General features: G+C 42.5%; 1 protein-coding gene across 2 annotated transcripts in view; it reads left to right on the top strand.

Moving 5' to 3' along the window:
- The first annotated feature begins 6337 nt into the window (after positions 1–6337).
- LOC135522104 (oxidation resistance protein 1-like) overlaps positions 6338–27599 on the top strand; it is a 155674-nt gene continuing 134412 nt past the window's right edge. For both annotated transcript variants that reach the window (XM_064948066.1, XM_064948064.1), the window contains exon 1: positions 6338–6369. In XM_064948066.1, the coding sequence (XP_064804138.1) occupies positions 6353–6369 (17 nt within the window). In that variant the 5' untranslated portion in view covers positions 6338–6352. The remainder of the gene's footprint in view (positions 6370–27599) is intronic.

The following is a 27599-nucleotide window of genomic DNA, read 5'->3' as shown; positions in this document are numbered from 1 at the left end:
CTCATATTTGCTTCACAATTCGTTTTGTTAGTTTGTTCAGTGTTCTTTCTGTAATTAAAGAAGAATGTACAATTACCATACTGCGCCTTGGTCTCCTCCATACAACGAACGTGACACTGAGGACATACTAAGTTAGAAAATGTCCTTATGGTACTACAAGAGGAACAAGATATACAGGGGAAGCGTCCTTTTATGAACACCTCTTTTCTCCACCACATCTGATTTAACTAATATGTTTGATAGATTTCTTGATCATTTATAAGTGAATAAAGGTGTTTTCTGGAAGGCAGAATTTAAAGAGTCGGGATAAAACAGTGCATTCGGATAGTATTCAGACCCCCTTGAATTATCCACATTTTGTTACATCACAACCTTATTCTAAAATGTATGAAATCTTTTTTACCCATCAATCTACACACAATACCTCATAATGACAAAGCGACAAACAGACATACCTTATTTACATGAGACCCTTTATTATGAGACTCCAAGTTGAGCTCAGGTGCATCCTGTTTCTATTGATCATCCTTGAGATGATTCTACATATTGATTTGAGTCCATCTGTGGTACATTTAATTGATTGGACATGATTTGGAAAGGCACACACCTGTCTATATAAGGTCCCACAGTTGACAATGCATGTCAGAACAAAAACCAAGCCGTGAGGTCAAAGGAATTGTCCGTAGAGCTCTGAGACAGGATTGTGTCGAGGCACAAATCTGGGGAATGGCACCAAAAAATGTCTGCATCATTGAAGGTCCCCAAGAACACAGTGGCCTTAATCATTTTTAATTGGAAGAAGGTTGGAACCACCAAGACACTTCCTAGAGCTGGTTGGAACCACCAAGACACTCCCCAATACAGGTGTGCCAAGCTTGTAGAGTCACACCCAAGAAGACTTGAGGCTGTTATCGCTGCATAAGGTGCTTCAACAAAGTACTGAGTAAAGGATCTGAATACTTATGTGAATGTGATATTTCATATTTTTATTTTTAGAATATGGCTGTCATGTCTTTGGCCATGCCGGATTAAGTGATATGACATGTTATTCTATAAAATCCTTTCTCTGTAATTAATATTACCTGATTGAGCTAATCATGTAAATGTAATTTAACTAGAAAGTCACTGGCACCACAAAATAATATTTATAGAGCAGGTATCTTCCGAATAAACTCTTAAAGACCTAGTAATATTTTACATCAATAGCAGTCAATATTAATCGTTACCTTATTTCAGTCTCATCTGAAAGTTGTAAATTCTTCACGAACCCTGGCTAACAAGTTGGATCAGCAATACAAAAATTGGGTTTAATTATTTATTTACTAAATACCTAATTGATCACACAGAATTATATATACACAGAATGAATCATACCTTGATTACAAATTATGTCATAAAGGAAAACGTCCCTAGCCGACAGAACAGATATGACAGCTGGTTACACAAAGAAAAGAGGGATTGGGTTTGAGTGAATGAGCGGGAAGACTGAAGAACAAAAGGAGAAGCGATCTCTCTATTATAAATACAGGATCTTATGCATTCTAAATTACCGCCCATTTGGAAAAGGAAAATGCAATAAATATTTACTCTGAGCTGCGCTTCAATAGGTTGGTGGTAGATGGAAGGCCGAGTTGCTCAAGAGTTCTTCCATCCTTTGAAGTCTCTGTGTAAACTCCCATTTTAGGTTGTGTAAACTGTACCCATTTTAGTAACATTATATTCGTTCGTTGTGTTATGAACTTGCCATGCTTATAAAATACAGCTCATGCTTAGTATAGTCTGCTCCTGGCTCCGACAGGACAGGACAAGGTATTCAAAAAACACAAACAAGAATCAGACAAAAGTAGCTCATTATATTTAGGGGAAATGTAGAACAACGTAACCTAAAAAGACCAGCAGAGAGAGAGAATGAAGAGAAAGGACAGAATGTCCTCTTCACGTGGGAATTCAATGTCTGTCTGTCCTTTCCCAGTCCACGCTTGGCAAGACATTCCCAGTCCACGCTTGGCGGCTGGAGTGAATCAGAGTTCAAAGTTCATACCTCATTGCCATGCTTATATGCTCATGCTATATTCTGGCTGGTATTGTCAAAATTCATTATATTCAATGTATCGATCGTCCTCTTCACGTGGGAATTCAATGCTAATTTCATTAGGTAGCTGAGATTGGCTTTGCTCTGTAGGTGTCACCTGCCCTTCTAACATCAAGGCCGTCACCTTAATGTCCCCGGAACAGGAAGTTATATTGTCGTCAAGGCTTTATATAGGAAGGGAGAGGAGGGCGTGTTTCATAGTTTATAACCAATGTCTCTTCACGTGGGCGGACCACTGAGTCGGGCCTAATTCACTCATGAAAACCCAATTCTCACATTTTAGAAGCTAAAATCACATTTCATCCCCTCACAAATCATTTAATATTCAAACATTTCAATTGCACAATAATTCCATGTGAATCTGATAACTATAATGTGTAGACTTTCCACTGTACCGTTTATGTCATCCTATCATTGATGAGAATGTCTCAGATGACAACCGAACTGACATCATATTCATTAAATACCACTGCATATGTTCAACTGGTTGGATTACCAAAATATGGTTCATTTCCCCCCACCTTCTGATGTTCCCCAGAATGTATATGTTAACCAAGGGATTTTCAATAGTCACATCAGTAGGGTAGAGAGAGGAAAAAGGGGGGAGAAGTATTTATGACTGTCATAAACCTACCCTCAGGCCAACTTCATGACAGATGAAATGTAATAAAATGTAGAAAAAAATCAAGGGGTCTGAATACTTTCCAAATGCACTGTATATGCCAGTGTTTATTGACAGCAGACTTGATGCCATTATGGCTATTATTGAAAGTAAGTATTTATACTGAACAAAAATAGAAATGCAACATGCAACAATTTCAAAGATTTTAAGGAGTTACAGTTCATATGAGAAAATTTATCATTTTAAATACAGTCATTAGACCCTAATCTATCAATGTTCGCCTAAAATGGCATACCCAAATCTAACTGCCTGTAGCTGAGGACCTGAGGAAAGGATATGCATATTAATGATAATTTTTGAAAGGAGTCACTTTGAAGTTTGTGGAAATGTGAAATGAATGTAGTAGAATATAACACATTAGATCTGGTAAAAGATAATACAAAGAAAAAAACATGTGTTTTTTACTTTTTGTACTATCATCTTTGTAATGCAAAAGAAAAGCCATAATTTATTATTCCGACCCAGGCGCAATTTAGATTTTGTCCATTAGATGGCAGCAATGTATGTGCAACGTTTTATACTGATCCAATGAATCATTGCATATCTGTTCAAAATGTTGTATCAAGACTGCCCAAATGTGCATGATTGGTTTATTAATACATTTTCAAGTTCATAATTGTGCACTCTCCTCAAACAATAGCATGGTATTTTTTCACTGTAATAGCTATTGTAAATTGGACAGTGCCGTTAGATTAACTAGAATTTAAGCTTTCTGCCCATATCAGTCTATGTCTATGTCCTGGGATATATCCATGTTACTTACAATCTCGTTAGCTTAACCTTCCCGTGGGGGTACACCCATCCTGTAGAGGTTAATGTTAATTTCTCTACCATAAGCCGCCTCCAAAGGCGTTTCAGAAAATGTGTCATTACGTCCAACCGACCTCACAACCGCAGACCATGTGTATGGCGTCATGTCAGCGAGCAGTTTGCTGATGTCACCGTTGTGAACAGAGTGCCTCATGGTGGCAGTCGGATTATGGTATTGGCAGGCATAAACTACGGACAGTGAACACAATTGCATTTTGTCGATGGCAATTTCAATGCACAGAAATACCGTGACGAGATCCTGAGGCCCATTGTGACACCCATTTATTTTAAATTCTCTGGCAACAGCTCTGGTGGACATTCTTGAAGTCAGCATGGCAATAGCACTCTCCCTCAAAACTATGGGAGAGTGCCACATCTGTGGCATTTTGTTGTGTGTCAAACTGCATATTTTAGAGTGGCCTTTTATTGTCCCCAGCACAACGTGCACCTATGATCATGCCGTTTAATCAGTTTCTTGATACCTGTCAGGTGTGCCAGATTATGTTGGCAAAGGAGAAATGCTCACTAACAGGGATGTACACAAATTTGTGCACAAGAAATAAGCTTTTTGTCTGTATGAAACATTTCTGGGATCTTTTATTTCAGCTCATGAAACATGGGACCAACACTTTACATGTTGCGTTTATATTTTTGTTCAGTGTAGTTTACAGAGAACAGTTCCTTCTGTTTTTGGTGGGATTTATTAAGTAACAAGCTTTTAACTTGTTTTAAAGCTTTAATAAACCCATGTATCGTTTCCTCTGAAGTGGAAACGCTCAAGGAGAGAATTTGATTGTCTGTCATATTCTTCCTCTGTGTCACAGATGCGACGCTGGCTATGAAGTTGGCTTACTGGTGAACCTCATTTTAGGGGGAGATGGTGATGACTATCAGCAGTCAGTATAGTAGTTTAAGTGTACGTTTTCTGTAAACTGTAGTACTTAGAGATTGTTCCTTCTTTGTAACAAACACATCTAAGAAATGTATAGAGTTAATGTTCTTTTCCATAGTGAAGGAAAAGGAAGAAATGTGTTTAATTTAATTTTGTAGCCTGTCCAGATCTGTAACGATTCTCCTCCTCTTAAGAGGAGGAGTAGGAAATATCGGACCAATGCGCAGCGTGGTAAGTGTCCATGTTGTTTACTATAACCGGAACACTCAAACAAAAACAAAAGTCGAACAAAACACAACAGTTCTGTCAGGTACTCACACAAAACAGAAAACAATCACCCACAACTCAAAATGGGAAAACAGGCTACCTAGGTATGGTTCTCAATCAGAGACAACGATTGCCAGCTGCCTCTGATTGGGAACCATACCAGGCCAAAACATAGAACACAAAACATAGAATGCCCACCCCAACTCACGCCCCGACCAAACTAAAATAGAGACATAAAAAAGGAACTAAGGTCAGAACGTGACAAGATCATAAAGCAATTGTCTATATATTGGGTCCAATATTTAACATGATCTTTGTAAGGTTTATTTTCATAAATAAAATCCAATTAGAATTTCCCTATGAAGAGATGTTCGTGTTTCCATCAAACAGGTCTTCCTGATCCAGTGTTGAATGCTGTATTACGCAACAATACTTTCCTAACAAATACAATAAAGTCCTCATGATCATCATCAACATGCGGTGACCATGTCGTAACCTAATAATAGCCGATAATATCCATCTGATGCCTGATGGATGTGACCTTTAACCTAGTTGTTTGGTCTCTCTGTTGTCAGAGATAATGCCTGGGGCTTTTAGCTGAATAATCCTTCATCCTCAGAGCTGAATTTATATCAAGCCTCCTATGTAATAGTATTGTAGACCTGGGTTTCCCAAACCCGGTCCCGGGGCCCCCTATTGGTTCTTAACGATTTACATGAGCTCTTATTCATAATGCACATATTACAGTACATTATTGAGTAGAATATGAATGATTGTGCGTGTGTGCGAGGGGTTCATTCTTTCTGCATCCGACTATAAATGTAAAGATACTCTAACCACACAGGTTTCACATCATCCTTTGGTGCTGAAGAGTGGCAGTTTCACTTGGGCTGAATTCCAAATCAGCCCGCTACCCTAGAGCTAAACTGAGCTGAGTGGCCCAGTCAGTCATTCAGTCAGGCAGCCTCAGTCCCCTCCCTTCTACTCTCCTCCTCCCCCACTCTTCTTATTACAGAGGAGAGGTTGAGAAGTGAGCCCCATATGGATCTGTCTGCATTAATTATTGAATCGTTTCCTCCACTGTGGTAACCTTTGCAGAGCATGACAGGGCAGGAGGCTAAAGTCCCAGACATTATACTGGAGGGGAGGAACACACAGGAGCAGCAGAATATGTATGGATACTGTATCTGTGTGCACCACTTGGTATTCCTCATTCATTTACCCGTTCAGACGAGGCATAGTAAACGGAGAGTAACCTGTTGAAGTTGGACTGAACCAGCTGGCATGGTATACTGCATGTCCTGTATAACAATGTTGTTTTATAAACTATAGCTGTGTTTTGTGCACTGTGCGACTCCTCTAGCTGCCTAGTCAGTCTTCCCCTATCAGTTTGAGGGCAGGTAATTGGGGTTGTTTGGGGGGAGTGTTCAGCCATGCTACCCTGACAGCTCCTGGGTGACACTGGCATGCTGAAAATCTCACTGTGTTTGTGTCCTCTCTTTCTCTGTATATCTCTTTCCCCTCCTCTCTCCTCTCAGGTCTACAGTCTGAAGGCTCGCCCCCTCACCTAGAACAACCCTCTGAACAGCAGCAACAAGACATCGCCAAGATGTTCAGCACCAAAAGGTCAGAATGGCGTCACAGATTTGATCTATTTTTGTGCTATTGTGGGGAGGGGGGGGCTGTCACAAATCCCAGGGCGTTTTAAAATGGCTTTTTCTGATACAAACAGACATTTCATGTCAGCTGTTTTTGTATTTTTGCTCATGTTTTGGAGCTGAATTTGACTATAGAGAGAGAGGTGACTTTTGAGTTAAGGTCAACACAAATGTTATTTTAATCACAAATAATGTCAGTTTAAAAGGTGCCTAATTTAGTTCTATTTGTTTCTATTTTAGTTATACTTCTTGAAATATAATGTTGTTGTTTCCATAAGACATGAAGACACACATGCACACGCACACGCACACACAAACACAATCAGACATAATCTGAAATGAAATGAAGCCAGGCATTAGTATTGCAAAATATATAATTAATTGCCTGTGGATTACATCCTGAAAAATAATGAATATTCAACACTAGAACTCCTCCCTCATATTTTCAGAAGTATACAAACACTCTCATCCCAGAATAAAATCAAACACACTGCCTAGCTTGACTAATCACATAACAGTGCATGTTCTAACAGGAAGTTACAGCTAGTTCACAAAGATATATTAAATCATGGTCAAAGGCACCTTGCCTATCATCAGTGTTCAAAGAAAACCAATGGGAGTTCTCTGCCTCAAACGCTTTCTAAGAGCTTTGTCTAAATTATCCCCACATCATGTCAAATGCATGGTGGGAAAACTATTTTGTACTGTGTTGAAAGCTTCTAGAACATTACCTGCTAATAGAGGGCTTTTAAGATAAGTACCTTATTAACTGAAATTAACTGAAATGTTAAGCTCCGGCCCGTTTTGATCTGGTGGGGCGAAATGATACCCATTTTCCTCACAACATGTGAGAGGTACCATCCTGAAAATTACTTTAATTATCTTTATAGAAGATTAGAGGAATTACAAGATTTTTAGATGTTTTTATAATCGTCTCACATGGCATTGCGACCTCTGATGATAATACAGTATGTGAACAAAATATAAACTAATATAATATAATCAAGTGAAGTTGAGATGATTCACAAGGTGGATGAATCCCTTGATGATGAGTTCTCTTGGATCGAATCGTCCCCTTCGCCACTGCTCCTCAGAACCCCGTGTCATATCATGCTAATAGCACAGCACACACCTGTCAGAAGCGGCACTCTCTCTCCCCCTCTTTACAATCAACTCTTCATATTCATACCAGATGACGGTATGGTCCCATCAAGACCTAACACATTCCCTTGCTTACTGACAAGCCCACTTCATTAATGTCCAACAGCCTCTGTCACATGTAGAACAAACAGCCTTGTCGCTGGAAGCCAATGTGGGTCATCAAATAGCTTTTTGCTGAATTACATAATGTATGAAAATGACCTTTTCTGCTTCCTGTTGTTACGTAAAGCAGAATGTGTGTGAGTCAGTCAGCCTCGGGTGGAACCTTACTGTATCTGTGACAATACGTTGTCTAATGAATGTAAATCAAGTCAAGATTTTTAAGCACCTTGAACCTATTTCGTACCAACAAACGTTAAAATGTTTGAATGGTATTGTTTGTTTGTTTGCTTGTTGTTGTTTCTGTTGTTCTTGTGGTTGTTGTGATTTGGCTGAGTGGCGTATGAATGGGTGTTGTTCCTCTTTGTCCCGCCCTGAGACAAACGCTGTGCTAAAATTAAGATTCAATACGGTTTATTATGATTTGTAGACAGCATAAAATACATGGTGCCAACACACAGAGGCAAGAGAGGTTGTCGTGATTCTAGTCATGCATATGAAATGCATATAATTATGAGCAGGTTGAGTAACGTATGGTAAAACTAAGATACCTCACTGTCTTTAGGGGGACTGGATCAACTGAACAGATGATATGGATGTGCTGAAAATGACTATTTTATAGCAGCTCATCTTGAAAATTCATAGATTCTCAAACTCATTCCCATTTTGCTGAATATGAGACAAAGTGTATTTCTTCTGCTAAACTGCTGAACGACCCGAAAGACGACTGTGGAAATCTGTTTATCTGTCTAAAAGCCTGAGCTGCAACTGTGGATTTTTTTATATTGGTTTTCCATCCTTGCCCCCCACCCCCTCCCCGCCACACACACACACACACACACAAACACATGGTCACTGAAGTATCCATCTGCATACACACAGAGACTTTCATTAAAAGTCTGTCATTAAACTTTAATCAGTCTCATGTCTGACATAGTACTTTAGGCTACCTTGCATTTTATTGGAATGAAGTCTGGAACAGAGGCGAGAATGATAAATCTAGAACCTTCCCTTACCTAGGGAAAGCACATTAGCCCTGTCTGTCTTTGATTACATTAACTATAACTTCCCTCCAATACTAGATAGACTGTTTTACTGTTATAGATGGGCCTAGATGGGCCCAAAACCTCAGAATCCAGTCACAGCTTAATCGGTTGTGTTTATGCATTCTCATTAAAAGGTAACTTGAGCACCGTTAAATTGAATATTTCATTCCAAGGCAACATTTATGAAGCGGAGAGCTGAATTACAACTCATTAAAACTTTGCCCCGAAAGTCCTCCGCTAACGAAGCTAAAGCTATAAATCTGGAACGGGGGCGAACAAAGAAAGGTCCCTATAATTCTCTCTGAGGTTGATGTCATTTCTATTTGTATTCTGTCTGCGGATATGCTCCTCTAATGAGGCTTGCCAGTGTTTACATGCCAAAATAGTCTGAGACGAACGGATGATGAGGAGAGGAGAATCAAGTGGACCCAACCCCGGTACCACCTTCACTCCTCAGCTCATTATTCAGCCATCATGCTGCCGTTCCCAAAATGGTCCTGAGACTATATTGACACAACAATACACAATTCAGCTCCGATACGACCTCGAATCTCCCCAAATCCTCATTATATCCCTCCTGGGGCTGGAAGAGGTTGTCTAATTCCAGTTTTGGTTCATTCGTGGCCTCTGATTGTTACCTCACGGCTGTTTACTGTCATGGGTTTCATCCCAAATGGCACCCTCTTTCCTGTAGTGCCCTACTTTTGACCAGAGAATTGGTTGAAAGTAGTGCGCTATATATGTAAGGATCAACGCTGGAGACAGGAAGCAGGTACATGGAGAACATTTAATAAGCTGCGGCCATAAAACAGGACAGGAACAGCGTTTGGACAGGGGACAAAGTAACGACATCAGTGCTGACACAGGGAATAACGTGAGGAACAGACAGATAAAGGGAAGGCAATCAAATAATGATAGAGTTCAGGTGGGTCCAATGAGGCGCTGGTGGGCGTAATGAAGGGGACAGGTGTGCGCAATGATAGGCAGTCTGGCACCCTCAAGGGCCAGAGAGGGAGAGCGGGAGCAGGCATGACAATAGGGTGCCATTTAGGACACACCCTTGGAGCAGGAACAGGAGGAGGCTGTCTGCCCTGTATGTCCTGTTGGTTGACGGCTCTGTTGCTGTCTGTTTGTTGGGAGGTCTCGGTAATGATCTGTTGCTCTCTGTTTGTTGGGAGGTCTTGGTAATTATCTGTTGCTGTCTGTTTGTTGGGAGGTCTTGGTAATGATCTGTTGCTGTCTGTTTGTTGGGAGGTCTTGGTAATGATCTGTTGCTGTCTGTTTGTTGGAAGGTCTTGGTAATGATCTGTTGCTGTCTGTTTGTTGGGAGATCTTGGTAATGATCTGTTGCTCTCTGTTTGTTGGGAGGTCTTGGTAATGATCTGTTGCTCTCTGTTTGTTGGGAGGTCTTGGTAATGATCTGTTGCTGTCTGTTTGTTGGGAGGTCTTGGTAATGATCTGTTGCTGTCTGTTTGTTGGGAGATCTTGGTAATGATCTGTTGCTCTCTGTTTGTTGGGAGGTCTTGGTAATGATCTGTTGCTCTCTGTTTGTTGGGAGGTCTTGGTAATGATCTGTTGCTTTCTGTTTGTTGGGAGGTCTTGGTAATGCTGAGTCAAGCTGTCAAGCTTGGAGCTATACCTGCTTTCAGTGTGGGCTGTAATGAAATTACTACAACAATATGAGTGGGACTCATTAGTTGTGGATGGACCCAGACACAAACTGAGCCTAGGGGCGTGTTCAAATATGTTTGATGCTTTAATATGGACTGACTTACTGACTGGCGCTGAGTGTGAATAAATGACAACTTCACAGGTGGGATGTTTCATGGATATTCAGCATAGAGGAAAACATCTTCCTGAGTGGATGTACCTGATTTTGTCTCTATCATTCACAACAATGACTGACAGAGTAATGTATTCCTGTATTCCCTTTCTTCGATAATGAACATGATTTAACATGTTCTATTTGACCTTGACAACGTTGATCGCCGGGACATTACAGACTACATACGTCAGCCAATTAAGAAAATGTGCCTACTTGATGTGTCACATCGTCAAAACTTCTAGTTAGGATGTGCCACATCATCAAAACTTCTAGTTAGGATGTGTCACATCTTCAAAACATCTGGTTAGGATGTGTCACGTCATAAAAACGTCTAGCTAGGATGTGTCACGTCATCAAAACGTCTATCTAGAATGTGTCACATCATCAAAACATCTGGTTAGGATGTGTCACGTCATAAAAACGTCTAGCTAGGATGTGTCACGTCATCAAAACGTCTATCTAGGATGTGTCACATCATCAAAACATCTAGTTGGGATGTGTCACATCATCAAAACGTCTAGTTGGGATGTGTCACATCATCAAAACATCTAGTTAGGATGTGTCACGTCATCAAAACATCTAGTTAGGATGTGTCACGTCATCAAAACGTCTAGTTAGGATGTGTCACATCATCAAAACATCTAGTTAGGATGTGTCACGTCATCAAAACGTCTATCTAGAATGTGTCACATCATCAAAACATCTAGTTAGGATGTGCCACATCATCAAAACATCTATCTAGAATGTGTCACATCATCAAAACATCTAGTTAGGATGTGTCACATCATCAAAACGTCTATCTAGAATGTGTCACATCATCAAAACATCTAGTTAGGATGTGCCACATCATCAAAACATCTAGTTAGGATGTGTCACATCATCAAAACATCTAGTTAGGATGTGCCACATCATCAAAACATCTATCTAGAATGTGTCACATCATCAAAACATCTAGTTAGGATGTGTCACATCATCAAAACATCTAGTTAGGATGTGCCACATCATCAAAACGTCTATCTAGAATGTGTCACATCATCAAAACATCTAGTTAGGATGTGCCACATCATCAAAACATCTAGTTAGGATGTGTCACATCATCAAAACATCTAGTTAGGATGTGTCACGTCATCAAAACGTCTATCTAGAATGTGTCACATCATCAAAACATCTAGTTAGGATGTGTCACATCATCAAAACGTCTATCTAGAATGTGTCACATCATCAAAACATCTAGTTAGGATGTGTCACATCATCAAAACATCTAGTTAGGATGTGTCACATCATAAAAACATCTAGTTAGGATGTGTCACATCATCAAAACGTCTATCTAGGATGTGTCACATCATCAAAACGTCTAGTTAGGATGTGTCACATCATCAAAACGTCTAGCTCGGATGTGTCACATCATCAAAACGTCGAGCTCGGATGTGTCACATCATCAAAATGTCTAGCTAGGATGTGTCACATCATCAAAACTTCTAGTTAAGGAATCCATCAAAAAGGGTATATAATAAACAGAATAACAGATACAACATTGACACTCCCCCCACCCACCCACACATGAATGCAATTACACACATACACATTCACACACTCACAAACACACACGCAAACCCCTTGCGCTTAATGAGTTACTTATGCAGAGGTAGGGGACAGGAGAACGTTCCCCTGGGATCACCAGAGGGGATGTTTAAACCCTGCCAAGGCCTGCTGGATGAAGAGACCACCGCGGTAGCTCCGATTTCTCCAATTTGTCTGACGCCTGGTCCAGACCTCCTCACTGACCTTGGGAATATGGGCAACAAGGTACATGTAGTTTGTACATGAAAGACATTAAATCATTGAGAAGCAGGTCAGCCAGCCTCATCATTCAGAGATGATTTATGTTGGGGAGTGTTTGTATTTGTTAATTTGAACCCTCTTCTTGTGGTGCCTGAGCCTGGCAACAGCAGCAACAGCATAGCAGCTCATAAGGAGTGACTTCAGTAGTGTTAGCTAACATGGGGAGTGACAGCAGCACTAGTACTGCCTGAGGACCGCTAACTCTGAGGGAATGTCATGAGAGAAGGGTTTGACTCTGAGAGAGGAAAGGGACCTGTTACGTGACCGTATCGTTTGTCATGGGACACATCATCTCTGGGGCTGTAGATTCCATTTTAGAATTCAGAACCTGAGGAGGGCTATGATGATGTGCGGTTGCAGTCTGTCCTTCTCACTGTCTCACTGTGCACAAGAATAGGATATAAGGATAGACTAACAGTAAAATAATATGCCATATGAACTAGGGCTGGTAATTGTCAGGGACATCACGATACGATATTATGGGCTCCCTATTTAAAAAGAAGATGGAGAACAAGCTATGAAGGAAAAGTACTGGAGTCTTGGTGCAGGTACAGCCAACTAGTGCACAAATAATATTGCGATACTGTCAAAATGATTTGCCAACCATCGTAAAAAATAATATCCCGATGTTTGACTGTGTTGACCCCCCCCCCTCCCCCATTATTAATATAAACTAGAGCAAACTCTTCAGGTAAGTGCATTTTGTCACACTCACATTCACCGTTGTCACTGATGCAGTGTATCTTTGTCGGCTAAAACCCCTGATCAATTCCTCTGAAAGTGCTATGGAAAAGTACTATCAGATACTGTAATGTGTTGTGGGTCTTACTGCTTATTGATGGACAGCAGAAGCAGCAGGTGTGGACTGACTCAAGTGCTCTATTGATCTGTCAGGCTATAAATGGAACATTGTTGTCTAGCATGTTGTCTATCTACCACTGTAGACTATCGACAAGGACTGACGGGCCCTTTCTGTGTCTCACATGTTGTCTACCACTGGTAGACTTTAAGTCTTTGCTATGTAAAGCCCCGCCTTATCTCAGCTCACGGGTCACCATAGCACCATTTCACTGGTCACCCCCAAAGCCAATTCCTCCTTTGGCCGACTTTCCTTTCAGTTCTCTGCTGCCAATGACTGGAACGAACTGCAAAAATCACTGAAGCTGGAGACTCATATCTCCCTCACTAATTTTAAACACCAGCTGTCAGAGCAGCTCACAGATCACTGCACCTGTACATAGCCCATCTGTAAATAGCCCATCCAACTACCTCGTCCCCATACTGTTATTATTTTGCTCCTTTGCACCCCAGTATCTCTACTTGCACATTCATCTTCTGCACATCTGTCACTCCAGTGTTTAATTGCTATATTGTAATTATTTTGCCACTATGGCCTATTTATTGCCTTACCTCCCTTATCTTACCTCATTTGCACACACTGTATATATAATTTTTTTCTATTTTATTATTGACTGTATCTTTGTTTATCCCATGTATAACTCTGTGTTGTTTGTGTCGCACTGCTTTGCTTTATCTTGGCCAGGTCGCAGTAAACGAGAACTTGTTCTCAACTAGTCTACCGGGTAAAATAAAGGTGAAATAAAATAAATAAATAAAAACGGGTGCCTTATGCACCTGGGTTGACTGTAGCCTTGTGAGGAAATGTGTTTGTGCTGCCTTGCTAACTCCTACGTGGCCATTATTAGGTGACAACATCCATTGTCACCAGACCACATCCAGTGATTGGAGGGTTTAAGATCAGACAATGTTGGTGCAGGAATAAAGCACGGGACCAGCATATATCGAATATAGTCTTCCCTTCTTCTTTCATACCTTTACACTCTTGATTGTAGACATTAAGGCCTTGGCCTGCTCCTAATAAGGAGTTCAGTCTCTTCAATAAACACTCTGCCATCTGTTTCTTTCTCTAGAGCTAAAACTAATCTGCTTACATGTCTGTGAAGATAGCAAAGTGGGCCTCTGAAGAGTTTCACTGGGTTTCATTTAGCCTTTTTCCCCTCGGATATACACATACACTTTCACAGGCGGCCAGGAGAAAGCATGGTGTCATGCATGGCAAGGATGTAGAGTGGTTTGAGAGCCACACCTTTCGGGCAAGCCTTCCATGGTCACCAGCTGATGAAATTTGTATTCAGCTGTATTTAGAAAACTGTATTTCACAGGATTACTTTTCAGTCTCCATTTCTGACTTCAAAGGAGGAGCTTAGCCCCTGCTGGAGGTATGGTTCTGAAAGGGTTGTAGTTCTAGTGCACTATTCTGTTCTTTTTTCATTTCGTTTTTTATTTCACCTTTATTTAACCAGGTAGGCCAGTTGAGAACAAGTTCTCATTTACAACTGCGACCTGGCCAAGATAAAGCAAAGCAGTGCGACACAAACAACAACACAGAGTTGCACATGGAATAAACAAACGTACAGTCAATAACACAATAGAAAAAATCTTTATACAGTGTGCAAAAGATTATGGAGGTAAGGCAATAAATAGGCCTTAGTGGCGAAGTAATTACAATTTAGCAATTAAACACTGGAGTCATAGATGTGCAGAAGAATGTGCAAGTAGAGATACTGGGGTATAAAGGAGCAAAAAAACAAAACAATATGGGGATGAGGTAGTTGGATGGGCTATTTACAGAGGGGCTATGTACAGGTGCAATGATCTGTGAGCTGCTCTGACAGCTGATGCTGAAAATTAGTGAGGGAGATATGAGTCTCCAGCTTCAGTGATTTTTGCAATTTGTTCTCGTCACTGGCAGCAGAGAACTGGAAGGAAAGGCGGCCAAAGGAGGAATTGGCTTTGGGGGTGACCAGTGAGATACTGTGTACCTGCTGGAGCGCGTGCTACGGGTGGGTGCTGCTATGGTGACCAGTGAGCTGAGATAAGGCGGGGCTTTACCTATCAAAGACTTATAGATGACGTGGAGCCAGTGGGTTTGGCAACGAATATGAAGCGATGGCCAGCCAACGAGAGCATACAGGTCGCAGTGGTGGGTAGTATTTTGGGCTTTGGTGACAAAACGGATGGCACTGTGATAGACTGCATCCAATTTGCCGAGTAGAGTGTTGGAGGCTATTTTGTAAATGACATTGTCGAAGTCAAGGATCGGTAGGATAGTCAGTTTTACGAGGGTATGTTTGGCAGCATGAGTGAAGGATGCTTTGTTGCGAAATAGGAAGCCGATTGTAGATTTAATTTTGGATTGGATATGCTTAATGTGAGTCTGGAAGGAGAGTTTACAGTCTAACCAGACACCTAGGTATTTGTAGTTGTCCACATATTCTAAGTCAGAACCATCCAGAGTAGTGATGCTGGACGGGCGGACAGGTGCAGGCAGCAATCGGTTGAAGAGCATGCATTTAGTTTTACTTGCATTTAAGAGCAGTTGTAGGCCACGGAAGGAGAGTTGAATGGCATTGAAGCCTATCTGGAGGTTAGTTAACACAGTGTCCACAGAAGGGCCAGAAGTATACAGAATAGTGTTGTCTACGTAGAGGTGGATCAAATAATCACCAGCAGCAAGAGCAACATCATTGATGTATACAGAGAAAAGGGTCGGCCCGAGAATTGAACCCTGCGGCACCCCCATAGAGACTGCCAGAGATCCGGACAACAGGCCCTCCGATTTGACACCCACCGATTTGACTCACTGAACTCTGTCTGGGAAGTAGTTGGTGAACCAGATGAGGCAGTCATTTGAGAAACCAAGGCTGTTGAGTCTGCCAATAAGAATGTGGTGATTAACAGTCGAAAGCCTTGGCCAGGTCGATGAATACGGCTGCACAGTATTGTCTTTTATCGATGGCGTTTATGATATCGTTTAGGACCTTGAGCGTGGCTGAGGTGCACCCATGACCAGCCCGGAAACCAGATTGCATAGCGGAGAAGGTGCGGTGGGATTCGTAATGGTTGGTGATCTGTTTGTTAACTTGGCTTTCAAAGACCTTAGAAAGCAGGGTAGGATAGATATAGGTGTGGGTCTAGAGTGTCTCCCCCTTTGAAGAGTGGCATGACTGTGGCAGCTTTCCAATCTTTGGGGATCTCAGACGATACGAAAGAGAGGTTGAACAGGCTAGTAATAGGGGTTGCAACAATTGCAGCGGATAATTTTAGAAAGAGAGTGCCCAGATTGTTTAGCCCAGCTGATTTGTAGGGGTCCAGATTTTGCAAATCTTTCAGAACATCAACTATCTGGATTTCGGAGAAGGCGAAATGGGGTAGGCTTGGGCAAGTTGCTGTCCGGGGTGCAGGGCTGTTGACCGGGGTAGGGGTGGAAAGCATGGCCAGCCGTAGAAAAATACTTATTGAAATTCAATTATCTTGGATTTATCGGTGGTGACAGTGTTTCCTAGCCTCAGTGCAGTGGGCAGCTGGGAGGAGGTGCTCTTATTCTCCATGGACTTTACAGTGTCCCAGAACTTTTTGGAGTTTGTGCTACAGGATGCATATTTCTGTTTGAAAAAGCTAGCCTTTGCTTTCCTAACTGACTGTGTGTATTGGTTCCTAACTTCCCTGAAAAGTTGCATATTCGATGCTAATGCAATACGCCACCGGATGTTTTTGTGCTGGTCAAGGGCAGTCAGGTCTGGAGTGAACCAAGGGCTATATCTCTTCCTGGTTCTACATTTTTTTTAATGTGGTGGCAGGTAGCCTAGTGGTTAGAGCGTTGGACTTGTAACCGAAAGGTAGCAATTGAATCCCCGAGCTGGCAAGGTAAAATCATTAAAAATCAATAAAATACTGTATATGTTGTACTGCCCCTGAACAAGGCAGTTAACCCACTGTTCCTATTCCGTCATTGAAAATTAGAATATGTTCTTAACTGACTTACCTAGTTAAATAATGATAAAATAAATGATTTAAGATGGCGAGGAAGGCACTTTTAAAGAATAATCCTCTTCTGCCGGAATGAGGTCAAAATCCTTCCAGGATACCCGGGCCAGGTCGATTTGAAAGGCTTGCTCGCTGAAGTGTTTTAGGGAGTGTTTGACAGTGATGAGGGGTGGTCGTTTGACCGCAGACCCTTTACGCACACAGGCAATGAGGCAGTGATTGCTGAGATCCTGGTTGAAGACAGCAGAGGTGTATTTAGCGGGCAGGTTGGTCAGGATGATATATATGAAGGTGCCCGTGTTTACGGATTTGGGGTTGAACCTGGTTCATTGATAATTTGTGTGAGATTGAGGGCATCTAGCTTAGATTGTAGGATGGCTGGGGAGTTAAGCATGTCCCAGTTTAGGTCACCTAATAGTTTGAGCTCTGAAGATAGACGGGGGGCAATCAGTTCACATATGGTGTCCAGGGCACAGCTGGGGGCTGAGGGTGGTCTATAGCAAGCGGTAACGTTGAGAGGCTTGTTTCTGGAAAGGTGGATTTTTAGAAGTAGAAGCTCGAATTGTTTGAGCACAGACCTGGATAGTATGACAGAACTCTGCAGGCTATCTCTGCTGTAGATTGCAACTCCTCCCCCTTTGGCAGTTATATCTTGTCGGAAAATGTTATCGTTAGGGATGGAAATTTCAAGATTTTTGGTGGCCTTCCTAAACCAGGATTCAGACACGGCTAGGACATCTGGGTTGGCAGAGTGTGCTAAAGCAGTGAATAAAACAAACATAGGTAGGAGGCTTCTGATGTTAACCTGCATGAAACCAAGGCTTTTACAGTTACAGAAGTCAACAAATGAGAGAGCCTGGGGCATGGGACTGGAGATGGCACTGCAGGCCATGGGTTAACCTCTACATCACCAGAGGAACCGAGGAGGAGTAGGATAAGGGTATGGCTAAAGGCTATAAGAACTGGTCGTTTAGTGCGTTTGGAACAGAGAGTAAAAGCAGGTTTCTGGGCACGGTAGAGTAGATTCAAGGCATAATGTACAGACAATGGTATGGTAGGATGTGAATACAGTGGAGGTAAAGCTAGGCATTGAGTGACGATGAGAGAGGTTTTCTCTCTCGAGACACCATTTAAACCAGGTGAGGTCACAGCATGAGTGGGGGGTGGAACAAAAGGGCTAGCTAAGGTATATCGAGCAGGGCTGGAGGCTCTAGAGTTCTGTTCCATTCTATTTGTCAGACCTGTTTTCCATCGCTCCCAGGCTTCTGACTGATCAATTCTGATCTCACTTAACAATATTTTGCCTCTGCTTTCCCCCTTGCTTTTAAATTCTGTTAATCTATTCAATTAAATATGTAATGAATTTGCAGACTGCATGTCAATGGGATTTGTTGCCTTAGCTTGCAGCTAGGGTACACATATAGTGAAGTGAATACCAAAAACTGCCCTCAGAACTGTTGGCCTTCCACTTTGAAGAAACCAATGGTTCATTACTACTTAAAGTGCTCCATTCTACTTTATTGACTGCTGTTGAAAAGTCAATGAGCTATGCTACATAAGCTATAAACTGTAGCAGGCTTCATTTATTTAGAGAGCTTTGCTCTGTGCTACCTATTCTAACCTACGTTCAATTTGATCACATTTGCCTATTACTTTCTTTTCACGCTATTTAACATACTTGTCTGCTGTACAAGATATGGCATCACAATGGTAGCACGTTTTGACTAAATTCCACACATCTCAGGGGAAGAAAGAAGTGGCCCTTGGGGGGTTTGATTGTGAATATGCACCGGTTAAACCGAGGAAACAGGAAAACAAATATCTTTCTATTACATGAGCTACTGTAGTAAATTACCTTTCATAAACAAATTAGAAATCCCATTCTCAAAGCTTTGGACTTCTAGTGTTATGTCTATTTTTAGATGAGCGATATGTTTCTCTTTCATGTGTTCTCTTTATCTCTTTGTTACAGTAATATGGGATGGTTTCTGTTAATACAGATTGTGACATCAGTAGCAACAGAGTAGAGGGCAGAAAGAGTAGAGAATAAAGAGAGGGAGAGAAAGAGGGAGAGAGAGAGAGCAGAGCAAAGAGAGTATAGAATAAAGAAAGATAGGGAGAGAAAAAGAGGGAGAGAGAGAGCAGAGAGTAGAGAATTGAGAAAGATAGGGAGAGAGAGAGCAGAGAGAGAGATCAATCATGAGAAAACAAAAAGATAATTACTTGACACATTGGAAAGAATTTACCAAAAAAACTGAGCAAACTGGAATGCTATTTGAGCCTCAACAGAGAGTACACAGTGGCAGAATACCTGACCACTGTTACTGACCCAATCTTAAGGAACATTTTGACTATGTACAGACTCAGTAAGCATAGGCATGCTATTGAGAAAGGCTGCCATAGGCAGACCTGGCTCGCAAGAGAAAGCAGGCTATGTGCTCACTGCCCACAAAATAAGGTGGAAACTGAGCTGCCCTTCCTAACCTCCTGCCAAATGTATGACCATATTAGAGACACATATTTCCCTCAGATTACACAGACCCACAAAGATTTCCAAAACAAATCCAATTTTGATAAACTCCCATATCTATTGGGTGAAATACCACAGTGTGCCATCACAGCAGCACGATTTGTGGCCTGTTGCTACATGAAAAGGTTAACCCGTGAAGAACAAACACCATTGTAAATACAACCCATATTTCTGTTGATTTATTTTCCCTTTTGTACTTTCACTATTTTCACATCATTACAACACTGTACATAGCCATAATATGACATTTGAAATGTGTCTATTATTTTAAAACTTGTTAGTGTAATCTTTACTGTTTTACTGTTTTTATTCATTATTTCACTTGCTTTGGCAATATAAACATAGGTTTCCCATGCCAATAAAGCCCTCTGAATAGAATTGAATTGAGAGAGACAGAACACCTCCGGGCGAGCTGGGTGGCAGGATGTTTGTTAAGCATGGTAATTGGTAGTGTGAAGGATACCGGGGAGAAATATGGCTCTTCAAAGATCTGCTATAGCAACTGCAAGTCTCTCTCTCTCTCTCGCGCTCTCTTTCTGTCTTTCACTCTCTTTCTCTCACTGTCTCTCTTTTTTCTCTCTCTCTTTCTCCATCTCTCTCTCTTTCTCCATCTCTCTCTCTTTGTCTGCACTTTCACTTTCATCCCCCCGGATTAAATCATTTCATATCTTATATAAGGACAGATTAGAAAGCTGTGGGCCCAAACAAGCGCCTTCAAACAGTTATACGATTCGGATGTGGGAAGGGAAACGCATGAATGGCTGGCTATCTTTTTTCAATTTGCTGACTGCTGTGACAGTTTGCAATGGTGGGAAGTAGTACAAAATTGAAATGATTCAATGTAATGTTGCTCCCTGCTCTCCGCCAGCTGCTTTTGATTGATGTTGGCTGAGCTCATCCTTATCTGACAGGATCCATTTAAATAGGAATCTTTTTTCATTTACCACATTGCCCAAAGTGGATGTTTTTCTAACTGGGGATCTGACCTTACTGGGGGTCTGACCTGTGTGATCTATGGGAGGAGATGGAATGCTCAGAACCTTCTAAACGGCTATAAAACACAGAGAATCACCAGGGAGCTCTATCAAGGAGTGATAGGTACACCTGGTGCATTCTGGTGCATGTAGTTTTGATTTATGTATGAGCCAGATGCCGTTGTGAAGGTTTTTCTGAAGGTAATATTTTACGATGATGAAAAGCCTCTACACATGGTGTTTCGAGACACAAAGCTCTCATATAGTAAACAATACAGTTTACGTCACATCACTGTATGGGCAATAACAAGGACAGGTGTTGAAATACACTATAGATAGAAAAGCATGTGGACACCCCTTCAAATTAGTGGATTTAGCTATGTAGTATGTCTAAATACCCTGGATTACCAAAAGTAATGTGTAGTATGTGCTCGTCGAACATCTCATTCCAAAATCATGAGCATTAATATGGAGTTGGTCCCCCCTTTGCTTCTTTCACAGCCTCCACTCTTCTGGGAAGGCTTTCCACTAGATGTTGGAACATTGCTGCAGGGGCTTGCTTACATTACAAGAGAATTAGTAAGGTTGGGCACTGATATTGGACGATTAGCCCTGGCTCGCAGTCGGCGCTCCAATTCATCCCAACGGTGTTTGATGGGGTTGAGATCAGGGCCCTGTGCAGGCCAGTCAAGTTCTTCCACACCGATCTCGACAAACCATTTCTGTATGGACCTCGCTTTGTGCACAAGTACATTGTCATGCTGAAAGAGGAAAGAGCATTCCCCAAACTGTTGCCACAAAGTTGGAAGCAAAGGATCGTCTAGAATGCCATTGTATGCTGTAGCATTAAGATCTCCCTTCACTGGAACTAAGGGGCCTCCTCCACCAAACTTTACAGTTGCCCAAAGTGAGGAGAGGGTGAGGGTGTGTGGTATTGGCCAGAAGTCCAGCGCCTGTTAGATCATCTCAGCCACTGAGATGGTTGGGTTTAGTAGAAGGCTAAGCTAGCCATCGTAGTACATCAACACTGATTCTTACACAGACCTGGGAGCTCTCTCTATTCTCACCCCCAAAACACTAGCAGAAAGTGAAGAAAGTGGCTTGGCAAAGCTGACATGATTGTATGGGTTCTCCTCGGTTGACTTCCAAATGGCACCCTATTCCCTATGCAGTGCACTTCTAAACTAAAAAGCACACTATTTGTGGCTCAAGTCTAGTTTCTGTGACCACATTCACAATGTCCTTGGCATTGTCTGTTGTGACATGGATTGTTATGTTGGGCCTCTAAAGTAGAGGTCTTCACGGGTCCAAAAATGTGGACCTGTTCCCGAAACGGACCTAGGGCTTTTCCACCAGACCCGTTACGCATAAATACATGTTTTAATATAGAGACTCATTCCCAACGGACCTGAGGACAACTAGAAGCAGCAGAAATTTCAATTTGTAAACTACTTTATTAACCTGAGCTGATAAAACATCAAGGGAATGAGAGGTGCCGCTCTAGCAGGCAGAGGAGGGGCCTTGCGGTGTGTACTGTGAGCAAGTAGGAGGGAGGGAGAGTCAGCAACCCACCAAACCAAGCAGACTCGCGCTATTAACTTCTAACTTGTCAAAGCTTGTTTATTTATCATCCAACATGATTACGTAGTACCTGTCCTGACTGCATCAAAAGAAGAGAAGTTATTTATCTAACCTAGCTCAACTAGCTAGGCTGCATGCACTTTCTACTGTCCATTTACAAAAAACATCAGATAGTAATAGCCTACCTACTTTTCAGTTTTAGCATATCCTTCTCGTTCACTGATTAGATGGCGTAGCAGTCAGACGTATTTGTCCTTCGTCTTGTCGTGTCCTATATATATATATTTTTATATACATATCTTTTTATATTTTTCTAAACCCTTACTTCAAAATACTCTCCTGCAACCCGCCTCACCCAATGTGTTGTGGACCTGCTTTTTCTCTAAAGTATCTTTCTTTGCCTCTATTACTGGAATCTCTCCAACATAAACCAGCCAGCTAACTAGCCAGCTAACGGTCATCAGCTAACCTCTAGCTCGGAAAGCTCTCGACAGTTTGTACAACCGATTCAACCAGAGCATACCGGACCTATTTTTAACTCCATATCCCCGGATTCCTATCGCAAGCTCTGAACCTTCTCACCTTCCGTCCTTCGCAGCTAACGTCCCCTGAATGTTAGCTGTCTAGAGCACAATGGACTGTTGGCTTACGAGGCCCATTGAATACATTCCGAAGCCACTAGCTAGCAGTCAGCTATCCTTTGCTAGCGGTCATCAGCTACCTTTATCCCAGACAACTCTCGCCAGTCTGTACAGCGCGACTCAAACCAGAGCTAGTCAGACTTATTCTTCTCCATACCTCTGGATTCCTACCGCAAGCTCTGAACCTATTTTTTTATTTCATTTTTTCCATTTTATGATGATTTTTTTTTAAATCTACCTGGAATTATAGCAGCTAACGACCCCTGAACACACAGCCGCTAATCTGCGGCTTGCTAGCTATCGAAAGCACATTGGACTGCTGGCTTAAGAGGCCCTTCGGACATATTTCTTCGGCCACTATACATATTTTGCCAATTGGCCTGGTTTACCACACGGAGCCCTGCTGATCCGTCCCCTGATGTAACTGCACGAGGAGGCCACAACAGACTTCCCTCCATCGCGTCATCCCTCTAAGGCCTTTCTGTTAGCCTTAGAGGGATTAACCTTTCCAGAAACAAGTCTCTCACCGTTGCCGCTTGCTATAGACCACCCTCTGGCCCCAGCTGTGCCCTCGACACCATATGTGATTTGATTGCCCCCCATCTATCTTCTGAGCTCGTGCTGCTAGGTGACCTAAACTGGGACATGCTTAACACCCCGGCCATCCTACAATCTAAGCATGATGCCCTCAATCTCACACAATTTATCAATGAACCTACCAGATATAAACCCAAATCCGTAAACACGGGCACCCTCATAGATATCATCCTAACTAACTCACCCTCAATACACATCTGCTGTTTTCAACCTGCATCCGTAATGGGTCTGCGAGCAAACGACCACCCCTCATCACTGTCAAACACACCCTAAAACCCTTCTGCGAGCAGGCCTTTCTAATCGACCTGGCCGGGGTATCCTGGAATGACATTGACAGATCACTGCACCTGTTCATAGCCCATCTGTATACAGCCCATCTATCTACCTCATCCCCATACTGTATTTTTTTCTCCTTTTGCACAACAGTATCTCTACTTGCACATCCATCTTTTGCACGTCTTCCATTCCAGTGTTTAATTGCCATATTGTAATTACTTCGCCACCATGGACTATTTATTGCCTTAACTCCCTTATTTGACCTAATTTGCACTCACTGTACATAGACGTTGTTTTCTTTTTCTCTACTGTATTATTGACTGTATGTTTTGTTCATTCCATGTGTAACTCTGTGTTGTTGTATGTGTTGAACTGCTTTGCTTTATCTTGGCCAGGTCGCAGTTGCAAATGAGAACTTTTTCTCAAATAGCTTATCCGGTTAAATAAAGGTGAAAAAAAAGAAGATAATCTCCTAATTTGCTTTGCCACACACGGAGGCTCTATGACAACCACAACAACAAGGTCCTCTCGTTACTCTGCATATTCTGGTTGAGCAGTGGCGACATAATGCTAACGTTTTATCCACAACTCTCTGTCCATCGCCGTTGTCATCGACTGTGAAGCCACAATTATTTACATTTACATTTAAGTCATTTAGCAGACGCTCTTATCCAGAGCGACTTACAAATTGGTGAATTCACCTTCTGACATCCAGTGGAACAGCCACTTTACAATAGTGCATCTAAATCATTTAAGGGGGGGTGAGAAGGATTACTTATCCTATCCTAGGTATTCCTTGAAGAGGTGGGGTTTCAGGTGTCTCCGGAAGGTGGTGATTGACTCCGCTGTCCTAGCGTCGTGAGGGAGTTTGTTCCACCATTGGGGGGCCAGAGCAGCGAACAGTTTTGACTGGGCTGAGCGGGAACTGTACTTCCTCAGTGGTAGGGAGGCGAGCAGGCCAGAGGTGGATGAACGCAGTGCCCTTGTTTGGGTGTAGGGCCTGATCAGAGCCTGGAGGTACTGCGGTGCCGTTCCCCTCACAGCTCCGTAGGCAAGCACCATGGTCTTGTAGCGGATGCGAGCTTCAACTGGAAGCCAGTGGAGAGAGCGGAGGAGCGGGGTGACGTGAGAGAACTTGGGAAGGTTGAACACCAGACGGGCTGCGGCGTTCTGGATGAGTTGTAGGGGTTTAATAGCACAGGCAGGGAGCCCAGCCAACAGCGAGTTGCAGTAATCCAGACGGGAGATGACAAGTGCCTGGATTAGGACCTGCGCCGCTTCCTGTGTGAGGCAGGGTCGTACTCTGCGGATGTTGTAGAGCATGAACCTACAGGAACGGGCCACCGCCATGATGTTGGTTGAGAACGACAGGGTGTTGTCCAGGATCACGCCAAGGTTCTTAGCGCTCTGGGAATTATCCTGAATTTGAGTTATAAATGATGACGGAGGATCCCCCAATTCTGGTTTATCTACCCCTGTCAAAGTCTATCTAAAAGATAGCGAAGGAGTCAGGCGCAGGACACAGGTAAGAGTAACAAACACTGATTTACTCAATCCAAAACGTAACAAAATCCTGTTCCAAACAAGGACAAAACAGGACTCAAACAACACCCCGGAATACACAAAAGACATTCACGCACAAAACAGAAAGGGAAACCAGAGGGTTAAATAAGGAACATAATTATGAGATGGGAACCAGGTGTGTAAACAGACAAAACAAAAGGAAAAATGAAACATGGATCGGTGGCGGCTAGAAAGCCGGTGACGTCGACCGCCGAACGCCGCCCGAACAAGGAGAGGGACCAACTTCGGTGGAAGTCGTGACAACCCCACCCACTCGCCATCCTACAGAAGTAGTTCCTGGCTGCGCCTCACAAAATTCTAGTTTTAAAAGCACCAGTAAAGATTATAATTTGTATTATAGCCTGCGCTTAGGCTCTCGTTAGTTGTTTTAACTGAATAGTTTACAATGTTTTTTCAGTGTAATGGCATACAAGGCAGCGTAGGCATAGTTTATAGGCCTAGTTTATTTTATTTATATATTATTATGTAATCATTCTGGTTCAGAGGTCCCCATACGGAATGGTTCGGTATGAATATGTGCACGGTTACAACCCTAACCATGAGTGTACTGAGGGCAATTGTCAGTTCTAGTAATTCAACACACGCACACACACACACACACACACACACACACGCGCACGCACGCACGCATTTATAGAGATGTATCCCTCCCTTGGCATCAGTTAAATCTCATTGAAGCGTCTGTTGATAATGGTTCTTGACTAATTGTGCCCACTGGTCTGACGTCTTCTTTAAATAAACCGCTTTTTTCCATCCGTCTCTTCCCTGACTGACTGCCGTTAAATAATCACAACTTTATCCCCCGTTCTGTTCTATTCTGTTCCCAGCTCCCTCCCGATGGGCTGGGGAGGTGACTCATCAGAGAGAGAAAAGACATACACAGACAGACAGATTTGACAGAGATGTGGGGGTATAGAGAGAGAGGGTACTGATATGCACATCAGATAGACAAATATTATACAATGTGTATTCCTGGAACTCCCATATAGTAGTATACATACAGTACCTTACTGTCTCAATCTCAGGTTGTAAGCAGTGTACTACACATCATGCAGTACAGACAGGGTGTGTAAGGCAGGGAGGCTTGACCTATTTGGATCAAACTAATAAAGCATGATGATGTGATGGAACAGTAGGATGATGAAAAGATGCCATCTGATTGATTGTTGTGGTCAAGTGATGTTGTTGACAGAATCGACTACGGAAGCCCTCCTTGGGTTAGGGTTCTGACCTGAACTGTACTGTGCCAGCTTGGATATTTTCTTTTCACATCCTTTGACATCGCACATGTCCTTTCCAGCATTGTTCAAGCCATGAGGGTAGATGGGTAAGCAGGCCAGTGCAGTACAGCTCTGTTCAGCTTGGCAGGGTCTATATTTCATCCCCCTCTAGTCGGTCTGTGTACTGTGATCTCTGGGGCTCTTACTGCAGTGGTTGGTTTCTAGTGTTTAGGATCTGAGCTGAGCTGATTAACTGTTGCTAGGCTAACTGGTTGTTCCCCTCCACCTCCTCAATTAGAAAGGGAATGTGACACATTGGCTGTCATCACAAGGATTTACACGGAGGTGCTGTGTGGTGCTGTAGAAGTGTAGATTCAGAGTTGCTCTGCTCACTGAGATGTGGTGCTCTGTCTGGACCTGCCCTGGCCTCTGCCACTGCAATTACTCCCTCACACCTAGCTATTTCTACCTCTCCCATAACGCTCAATACCTCACCCGTAGCTTCTCTCTACCTCACGCCCCTCTCTACCTCACCCTACCTCATCCCCACTGGTTCCAATGCCTCACTGGGTTAGTTAGAGCATGGTGCTGGAAACATCAAGGTTATGGTTGGTTTCATTTCTGCTTGCTCCACAGACACTGGATATATATTTGTATATCAATATAAACTATAAATGCAATTTGGATGAAAGTGTCTATGCTCATTTTAGTTACTCTGTCTCACTCTCCCTGACTCTCCTCTACCTTTCTCTACCTCCCCTACCTCTCCTCTACCTCTGTCTACCTCTCTCTACCTCTCTCTAACTCCCCTACCTCTCCTAACCTCCACTACCTCTCTCTACCTTTCTCTACCTCCCCTACCTCTCCTCTACATTTCTCTACCTCTCTCTACCTCTCTCTACCTCCACTACCTCTCACTACCTCCCCTACCTCTCTTTACCTCCACTACCTCTCTCTACCTCTCTCTCTCCACT

Source organism: Oncorhynchus masou, chromosome 30 (assembly GCF_036934945.1).
Source record: "Oncorhynchus masou masou isolate Uvic2021 chromosome 30, UVic_Omas_1.1, whole genome shotgun sequence".
In the NCBI taxonomy this organism is placed as follows: Eukaryota; Metazoa; Chordata; class Actinopteri; order Salmoniformes; family Salmonidae; genus Oncorhynchus; species Oncorhynchus masou.
Note: the sequence above shows the minus strand (reverse complement) of the source record. Positions and strands in the feature narration are given on the sequence as shown.